Source organism: Colias eurytheme, chromosome 9 (assembly GCF_061535395.1).
Source record: "Colias eurytheme isolate Ceu_HAF_F1 chromosome 9, ilColEury1 Martin Lab GWU primary, whole genome shotgun sequence".
Lineage (NCBI taxonomy): Eukaryota > Metazoa > Arthropoda > Insecta > Lepidoptera > Pieridae > Colias > Colias eurytheme.
Window position 1 is genome coordinate 5,502,601 of NC_142988.1, and position 10,003 is coordinate 5,512,603.

At 32.8% G+C, this 10,003-nt stretch overlaps 1 protein-coding gene across 1 annotated transcript; it reads left to right on the top strand.

The window, feature by feature from the left end:
* The first annotated feature begins 2,959 nt into the window (after window positions 1-2,959).
* fu (STKc_STK36 domain-containing protein fused) lies at window positions 2,960-9,088 on the top strand. Its single transcript, XM_090105669.1, has 11 exons — window positions 2,960-3,265; window positions 3,406-3,665; window positions 3,944-4,112; window positions 4,404-4,559; window positions 4,776-4,963; window positions 5,150-5,967; window positions 6,189-6,295; window positions 7,017-7,157; window positions 7,367-7,461; window positions 7,763-7,896; window positions 8,400-9,088. The coding sequence occupies exons 1-11, from the start codon at window positions 3,155-3,157 to the stop codon at window positions 8,750-8,752; spliced, it is 2,532 nt and encodes an 843-aa protein (XP_089961795.1). The 5' UTR covers window positions 2,960-3,154; the 3' UTR covers window positions 8,753-9,088.
* Window positions 9,089-10,003: the final 915 nt, after the last annotated feature.

A 10,003-nucleotide genomic window follows, 5' to 3' on the forward strand; every position in this document is an offset into this window, starting at 1 on the left:
TATTGTCCTCACATACACCCACGTTGATTCGTTTGTTTACAGAATGTGCACGGCTGCGAAATATGTTTAAACGTGAAATAAATGCTTTCGGCCCATGCTACGGCCCAGTTGGTATTTATTGTGTACGCGATCCGGAGCTTTATATCTTACAGCTGCTTGCAAAATAAAAGTATAAATAGATGATAGACAACAAAGCATTAACAAATCCCGCTTGGATGCCACAGAGCATTTTTGTGTGTCGATATTGCGACTAGGCCGTCTTCTTTACGAGCGTTTTATACACGAGTCAATAATATTATCTTGTAAATTAAAACATCTGGTCGAGTAGCCGAGTACTTACGCATCGTTTAGGGTACTGCAAGCAGCTGGAAATCATTAACAATCCGCTGAGAAAATGGGTTTCGTTATATTTATTTTGTAACACGTTGAGGATTTGTTAGATCTAAAGCAAAGATAATATCAAAGTATTTTTGAGATTTAAGATACTCATAATTAAAATTTTCACATATGATGATTCACAAATCAGTATGTTGTGTCTAAACTGTAACGTCTTGACTTTTCTATGTTTAAATAATCATGAATTATGGTTGCTTGGATTATACGCGGTTAAGTAGAAGAATACAAATCATGACAAGTCAGACGAGCCTATACAGAACGGAGATACTATTTAATATAGCCAATTTGTGAATGTCTATTGGCAGATATTTATTTTTATAGGAAGGAAGAATGTGTTGTAACGTTGACATTAATGAGCTACAGCGATTCACGAAGTTTAATATTTTCAAATGTTACGAATATGACAGCGATGTTATAAATATTGTTCCATCAGCTGTTGGCGGCTATTTCGGAAATGATACACTTGTAGACATCATAATATAAAACATTTTCCATTTTTTATTCTAATGGAATTAAATGCGCAATTACATATTAATATTTAAAAAAAAATATCGCATCTGTAGGTACTTACGTATCCTATAAATGATAGGATTGACAATCCAAAGTTAAAAAATTAGTGTTATAAATATAAAAATTAAAAATTAATTGTGTATCTACCTACTATGTGCACACAGTCAAAGAAAAGTACCTAAGTCTGTACCAGCACAAATTATTTTTAAGTTCTGTCCTCCTTGATCTGAAATTTATGGTTTGATTTATATTCGACAGGAAATTCGATATTTAATGGTCAGTGCTAACTCATGTTTAAAATTTTCAGTAGATCATAAAGTCTAACGTTAAAGTTATTGACGCGTCTTTATATCTTAAAATTTAAAGACGCGTCATTTGTCGCGTGGGAGGGTAATTACTTAATTAGACAGTTCGAATAACGCATTTATACCTACTACATTGTGACATCAGCACTGTATACTGAGACGGAAGCCGTTTAAAATAGCACATAATGAAATCGAAAAAAAAAAATGAAAACTAAAGACTTCAGTCTTTTCACTCGTAGGTGTGTAGGTAAAATATTATTTATATGCAAAAAAAATTACTACATTTGTCATTTTGAACAACGCTACTGCACCTTATATTATGAATAACTGCAGAGTAACTGAAACAAGAACACGGGTAATATTGCTGTATTATTTAAATTATAACAATGTTGATTTGTACCTGTAAATAATCAACGAGCAAAATCTATGAAAATATAACGTCATCTGAATATTTATAATAAATGTCGTCGTCCATATTATAGTCTATTATAAAGACTTCGTCGTCGAAGTTTATTTAAAAATGAATTTATGACGGGAGGTTTATAGTCTTGTCTTCTCACCCATGTAATGCAATTCCATGATATGGAGGTAGGTATTAGGTATATCTGGTAATTAGGTTTATTGAATACTAGCTGTGCCTCCTGAGAAAAAGCAAATATTTATATTACCTAGGTAACTACTTTTGTTATGTGTTATTCTAGCACTAAAGTTACATCATGGCCAAGATCCGTTCAGTGGTTTTCGGTGGTAGTGAACGCATAACAAACACGTCATACATTCATTCTTTTTTTAATTCGAACCGAAAAGGATTTGAACATGCATTCTAAATTTTAGTTCCCGACGGGTAGGTATAGTCTTCTAAAGGTCTTCAAACGTAGCTTGAAGCGTAGTAGGTACTTTGTAGAGAGGACACTCCATCCCACTTCTTCGCTTACCAGTAGGCGACATCGTGATTAAGCGCCCTATAGTAGGTATCTACAACAAAAAATCTATCATCACAATCAATAAAAACAAGAAAAGTGAAACTTAGGCACAAAATTATCGTATTTGTACGATAATTTTGTGCGTACGGTTCGACCGTCACGCGACATGCGCTACACAGACCAAAAAGTTGAGACGATGTAATAAAAGTTTCACTTTAAAAAAAAATCTACATACTCTTTTTAGCACTTTTTAGACACCATACTTAACTAGTTATTTCCCTTCCATATGTTTATTATTATACTTTCAATACATTGTGATTTTTCCACAAGAATAACCTAGCCGTTAAGGTAGGTAATTAGTGCCTTGATGAGAAAGATTGTTGTATTTTTTATAAGAATTGGTAAGTTTAGCAAATATCCTTTATCCCATCCACACAAAACCTGTGGTACAAACTGTTTTAAATTTCAAACTTTTTTTTACTCAAATCATTTTTTTTTGTTCTTCTTGTATGGCAAGAAGGTTAGTCAATTTGACAAATTCAATTATTTTGTAAATCACCTCAGCAATATCTAAGTACTAAATATGATAAAATTTTAACATCTTAAGAATATTATTTTCCACGGTATTGCTATAAGTTTGTGTATTGGCATTGAAATAAAAATTAATTCCTCCTCAAAAATCGGTTTCCAGAGAGAAAATCGTAATTAGAAATTGGACATCCCTAACGTAACTGACAGACAATGTCAATGTCAATTGTCAAATTCGCTCATCGCTGACATTTGTGTTGAGTGTTTACAATTTTAATGTTTTTATTTTGTTGTAAAGTTTTCAAATTTCAAGTTACGATAAACGATAAAGCTTAACTTATTTATGTGATTTACATCGCCTTACTTTGAACGTTGTACTGTTGTTATCAATGTATAAATAAGTTAAAATTAAACAATATTCTTACTTCGGCACTATTTCAGTATAAACTTGGTTTAGAATTATTAATTTGGTAATTGTATGTATAAATACAAATGGAAAACTACATCGTTATTTCATTCGTTGGCGAAGGTTCTTTTGGAAGAGTATTTAAAGCAAAGCACAAAGAAACTGATGTTGTATTAGCTTTAAAAGTTATAAGAAAGGTTCGTATATGATCATATTTAGTTGAGTTAAAACTTTTTAATAATAAAAATAGAATATTGCATTGCTTTATTAATTAAATTATTATAATGCTATTGAGCATCGTACTTAACAATAATATGTATATTCATATCGCTTTCAGAAAGGGAGATCGTCTAAAGATCTAAAAAACTTGAGACAAGAATGTGACATCCAACGGCAGCTGAATCATCCAAATATAATTCGGATGATTGATAGTTTTGATACAGAATCAGAACTAGTTGTTGTCACAGAATATGCTGAGAAGGAATTACATAGTATTCTTGCAAAAGAAGGCTGTTTGAATGAAGAGCAAGTGAAGAAGATAACATGGGATTTAGTTTCAGCTTTGTACTATTTACATTCTCATAGAGTTCTTCACAGGTAATTCGAATAACCTATTATCTTATTTTAGGAAATAAAGAACTTAATTTAATTTGAGTTAACTAAAGTAAATTTGACATAAATTCTAAGTTTTTCAAAGAAATTATACCTAGTTTCCCATGTACCTACACTAATAAGATAAAGAAATTCAGAATTTTCTTTTTACAAATTTTACTTAATGTATCATCAATTCAAAGTCAAAAAATAATACTTACTATGACAATACTACAACAAATTAGCTTTAGTCCAAATTGTATAAATTGTATATTACTTTACAGAGATCTCAAGCCTCAAAATGTGCTATTAGATAGCACAGGACGGGCAAAGTTGTGTGACTTTGGGTTAGCTCGAATAATGACCAATGCTACCCATATACTGACATCCATCAAGGGAACTCCACTGTATATGGCTCCCGAGTTGATCGATGAGAAGCCGTATGACCATCAGGTATTTAGATTTATTAGAAATTTAATTGCTTATACATATTATGTTAATCATTGAAAATGAAGCAATTGCTACTTAAAAGGCAAATGTATACAATATATTTCCTTACTTGATTAATAGAAATTGTATTGCAAACACATTCATATTTTATAAAAAAATAAAAATTGATACTTACACAAAATTTTTGAAAATGTATTTATTATTGTTTTATGTATTTATATTGAATTGCTTGCAGAAAGTAAACTAACAGCACCCTTTACAGTGTTATTTATAATGTTTTTTAATGTATTCCAGGCTGATCTCTGGTCTCTGGGGTGTATAGTATATGAGTTGATGGCGGGGCAACCTCCTTTTTGTACAATGTCCATATGGCAGTTAGTCAGAATGATTAGACATAAACCTGTACAGTGGCCCAGTTTTATAAGTGCAGAGGCTCGGTCATTCCTTCAGGTAGGAATTTGTTTCTAAACAATATTACTCTAACTAGATTAATTAACCTTTTGACTGAAAAGGCTAATTTAATTTCAAGAATTTGAAAAAAAAAGGAATTGTGGGTTAAGATTTCAGAACAGAGATGTTTAAGCAATCATAGTATAGTCTTTAGTAGTAATAGTACTAGTATACAGAAAAAAGAATGTGCTTATAATTTTTTCTTTATAACTTCAGGGTTTATTGCACAAGGATCCAGTTAAAAGAATGAGCTGGCCAGAAATTTTAGAACACCCATTTGTCAGTGGCCATATTCTTATTCTACCTGAAGATGTCCAGAGCGATTCACCTTTCACAAAACCACTATCTTATAGCCAACAAGAAGCTAAGTTCTTACAGACTGAGAAAATGAGTAAAAATTCCAAGTGTGTATTATGACCTAATTCCAACAATAATATTGGAAGTTTTTTTGTAAATTATGTCTTTTAATTATTATTAGAATGTGATTATTTTACTATATTGAATTAACTTTGTTATATGCTTATATTTTTTTAATAATTAATTAATATCCTAGCTATAAAGGTACTTACCAATATCTTTTTATTTACAAGGGCCAAAATGGAGGCAAATACTAAACCTCAGGGACGCGAACATGATTTGAGAAATGTTCATGGTGTTATGCAAGCAATGGAGTGTGTTCCGATGTCTGATGACGACAGCGTTCGAGCAACTAGTGCTTTTAGTGTTAGAGATAGTCTTAAAACAGACGATGAAGACCAGTCGCAACCAATAACGGCTGCAAACGCGAAATTACTTAGACACGAATTCAATGTAATGAATAACTCAAACCTAGTTGTATGTAACCTCGAAAAGAACATGGCCCAACTAATGGCAGCCAATAAACAAGAGTTGAAAATGCAAAAGATTGACGAAGAAAAACATGACAAGGAAATTGTTAAAGAAACAGAAGAAAAAATATTGGAAGTGGATAAACAAGATGTTGAAGATGTTAAACAAAAGAAAGCTGGTAGTACAGCCTCTCAAAGTTTGGAGAATCCTAAAAGTGCGGTCAAATGTAATGACGAAGTTAGTGCTGGACTTAGTAAAAGTGTTCCTCCGTCATATAAACAGAAGTTATTACAATTCTCTAAAGATAAACTCAGATTTGGTAGTGGTGGTAACAGATTGACAAGAAGTATCAAAAGATCATTTCACTTCAGTAGAAGTATTGATAAAAATAAAACTGAGGCGCAAAGACGTACAAGTGAACCGGCCATTGAAACAATAAGTAAAGAAGAAACAGACAATATTAAATATGGAAAGGAAAATAAAGATGAAGATACGGAAAAGATTGAAGTTATTGAAGAAACTGTTGATGAGAAGGAAATTGCTTATAATGATATTTGTTTGGTAGAGGAGAAAGAAGAAGGTATTTGATCTATATACGTATTTGTTTAAAAATATTAGATTTTCGTGCTTCTAAAATAAAGTTAAAATGTAAACTTGATTTTGTAAACAAGCAAAGATAAGCATTGCAGAAAATCGGATTTACATTGTTACTTTAATTATTATTAGTACTGAATATATTTGTAGTCCTTACAATGGCTTTTATACCTATAACATGTTTTAATGCAATTTATTTTATTTCAGTAAAAGAACCGTCATCTATAGAATTAGAGGAATGGGAAGCATTCTTGAATTCCAATATAACAGAAGTCATGGAGGGTGATGTTGAATCTCTGACGCAATTAAATATGGTAAGCCCAAATCATATTAAAGCTAAAATTACGATTAATTTCAGCTTAAAATTAATCCAGAGTAAATTCGTTTAATATAGAATCGTTACATCATCACCTAAAACATTTACAGAAGCAATAATTGTTTTATTTCTTCACTTTGTTAAGATAACATTATGTTTCAACGAGTTTACGAAACAATATTGACCAAATAGGCTTGTCACTAATTGCATAATGTACTCAGCCAAATTATATTTGACAATGGCCAAAGTTTGGTTAAAGATTAGGTTGTGTATTCAGGCGTTAAATTTGAAATATAGTAAAAAATGTTCTTGACACACTTGTGTTATTTTCATGCACATTCAAAATGAGAATTTTGCAGTTTCGTGCAGTAATTTTGATGATTTTTCCTGAATATTTATTTTTTAGTTTATTGTTTTAATACTTTATAGAATCACTATCACTATATAGTATTATGTCGCTTTCCGAAGGTTTTAGTTTTCGTAAATATCATAATTCATTAGGTTTTAGACAAAGCAGGTGAAGCCGCAGCGGAAAAGCTAGTAGAATTACAAAGATAATTATTTCGTGGCCATTCTGATTATATACCCCATGTAATAAATATGTTATTCCCATCATAAATAAAAGACTCACTCACTCAATAAGTGAGTATGGCGGTAGGTGAGGTGGGTAGCTGATGTAGATACCTAAAAGTAAAATTAAAGTATTATTTTGGTATCAGGTGAGTATGGTGGTAGGTGTGGTGGGTAGTGCCGCTCGTGGGGCCAAGGGTGCGCGTGTGTGCGGCGCCGTCGCAGCGCTGTTAGCTCTGCCATCGCTGTCTCACTCGCTACCGAGACACACGCTCCTTAATATACAGGATGTGAGTGTTTTTGACTTAATATCATTTAAATGATAAATATTCCTGTTAAAAGTAGAAATACGAAGGAACTAGACTAGTTCAGTTTACATTTTTTAGCCCAAACTAATTTAAATGCTAACTCGAACTCAAAAGATGAAAAATTGTTAATGTTTTTCAATTTGTTCAAATGCAAATGATTTACATTAAAAATATTACATAATTGTTACCAGGTTTATCTAGAAGCAAAAGTCGTATACAACTTTATTGCGGCTATAAATACTCTCATGAAGGTCACAAAGGACACAGATGACGGTGCTGAGGAAAGGTATACTATATTCTAAATTTATATTATAAAGATTACAACTAAATATTATGTTGAATTGTAACAATTTAACTAATAAAAATTCTTGTTTTTAACGTGATAACGTTTTTAAAATCGCTTTAGTCAGGTGACATGTTCAGAAACTTGTGTCACACCAAAACCTCACGAGCGCGATCGCAGGTATAACGAGAGAGAGACGGACCGATCTCCCGTCTCATCTCGAGCGCTGCCACCAATAAGACGTTATCACGTAAACATCTCGATCGTAAACCTATTTTACAAACAACCAATTTTTTTTTATAAGATTGCGTGGTGTAAGTCGCATGTTAGAAGTATGCGCGTGGCTTTGCGCCCGCTCGTGCCGAGCCGTGCGACAGCTCGCTACGTCGCTGGCGACGCACCACGCGTACACTGTGTTCACCAGACTGCTGAATATGTGTGAGTAGCATTATAGTTTTTGAAGTGAAAACTTCTTTAGCGGCGTTGAGCACTTTTTCTGTAATGGGTAAAAAATCTTAAACTCGCGTCAGGACACGTGACCTGATCGAAAAAGCGTAACATGGATACCATTCCAAACAAACATGCTCAACGTTAATAATCAAGTTTTCACTTCTGCCGGCACCGGGAGTGCAACCCGTCTTTTTTTTTTAATTTATGTATGATAAATTACCGTTTTTTATTGAAAGACTAACTTTTCGCATCACGCCTTCGCTCGCCATTTCAATTAATGGACGAATGAAAAAAAAATTGTAAAACTTAATATCCAGGCACAGCACGCGAGCGATCGCGTGTATTTCACTTTATCGTGTTACATCATTATTTGATTCAATCCCATTCCGCAAAAACCTATCAAAATACCCTTTACAGCAGAGTCTTTTCTTTTTCTTCTTATTTGACTTTTAATCTTCTTTGCAAGAGTATAAATTTACCTATTGTTGCAGATACAAAAACGCCTCGAATAGTGTTAAACATCGTTGGTCTTCTAATCACAATACTCCAGGATCTGCCCGAGCACGCTGACGTCATAGAACGCATTTTGTTCGACGACAAAACGTTTCGGTTCCTGAAACTTCTAGAACAACCGAGCGACGCTCTTAGAATGAGAGTGTGTATTCTAATAAGTTTGCTTTGCACGTACTCTTGTACTGCTTTCTCGGCGGCCATGGAAAATGTATGGAGTAAGAAGGACAGTGATATGTTGGAAGCGTTGCATACGCATTGTAATGTCACCTTGAATAGGGCAGCTAGGTTGGCCAGTAAGGAGCTTGGTAGCATGCCGTTTTATGTCAATTAAATGTCATATAATTTGATATAAGTATTAATAAATAGTGGGTCTTCCACTCTACGTTTTTAAGGTGATTATGATCACCATGATTTTTTCATAGTTTTCGTAATACAATGCAGATTTTTGGATCTGTTTCATCGCTATATGTATTTAGGAATAGGAGTGAGAGTCGTTTGAGTGAGAATGTCGAATTTCGAACAACAACCAATCCTAGTAAGCTAGTAATAAAATAGTGTTTTTTCTCATAAAGCTCGTTTAGAAATTGATATGTTTTATAACGTAATCTTGATACTTGACAATGTGCCTAGTGCGTGTTACAAAAAGAAAACAATACTTAAGCCATATTATAAAATAGTAATGATCTGTGATATCGGAATGTGACATGTTAAATTTTAAAATAACACAAAAATATAATATACAGTAGGTACTTCTAAAAGATCACAGATTCCCGAAGCTTTTGGAGAATTGATGATAAAAATCAATGATTTAGAATTTAGATCGTAATGCATATAGTTATTGTAAATTTGTGTCTTCCGCCTTTTAGTATAAGCAATTTTTCAAAACACTGATATACCTATTTGTGTTTATGATTAGGATTCAAAGGTTTTATGCACAGACATGTATATTAAGTAGACAATGCAAGTACCGCGATCTGTATGAAAACCAAGCGTGTCATATTTTTTGCACTGACCTTGACGCGTTATGACGTCACGAGCGCTTTTTAGTGATGGTAATTTCATTTTACGCTAAATCGATTAGGACGCCACTCGCGCGGCGATTCTAGTATCGTCCTATCCCATCGAAGTAAATCGAAAGAAATCAGATCAAACTAGATCTATGTCTAAGAGGTAGTTAAATAAATGAATCGTAATCGATTACTAAATCGTTAATCGTCGAAAATTATTCAAGACAGAAAAATGATAATTAGTAATTACCATAGACAGAGTAATGATAAAATAAAGTTATAAACCTTTTAATATTCTAACAAGTAAACTAATGTGTTTTAGCTTTTTCTTACATATGCCCATTGAGTTACCATGTACTACGTACTAGAGAGGCCATCGAAAGAAAGTAATGAAACTGTCAATCAATCAATCTTTATGTCCCGTTGCATCGATCCATTTTTCTTTTATGTTCGGGTTACTTGGAAAACTGAAAAAACAAACATAGTCTAAGCAATAAGGAGTTTTCTTAAAAAACTCCCAAGATGACACTTTAACTAATGGCGTCCATGTCATAATATTTATTTTTAGTACCTTT

Coding starts and splice junctions, on each gene's coding strand:
- fu (XM_090105669.1), top strand. CDS start 3,155: ATGGAAAACTACATCGTTATTTCATTCGTTGGCGAAGGTTCTTTTGGA. Junction 3,266..3,405: donor CTTTAAAAGTTATAAGAAAG/GTTCGTATATGA, acceptor TATCGCTTTCAG/AAAGGGAGATCGTCTAAAGA. Junction 3,666..3,943: donor TCTCATAGAGTTCTTCACAG/GTAATTCGAATA, acceptor ATTACTTTACAG/AGATCTCAAGCCTCAAAATG.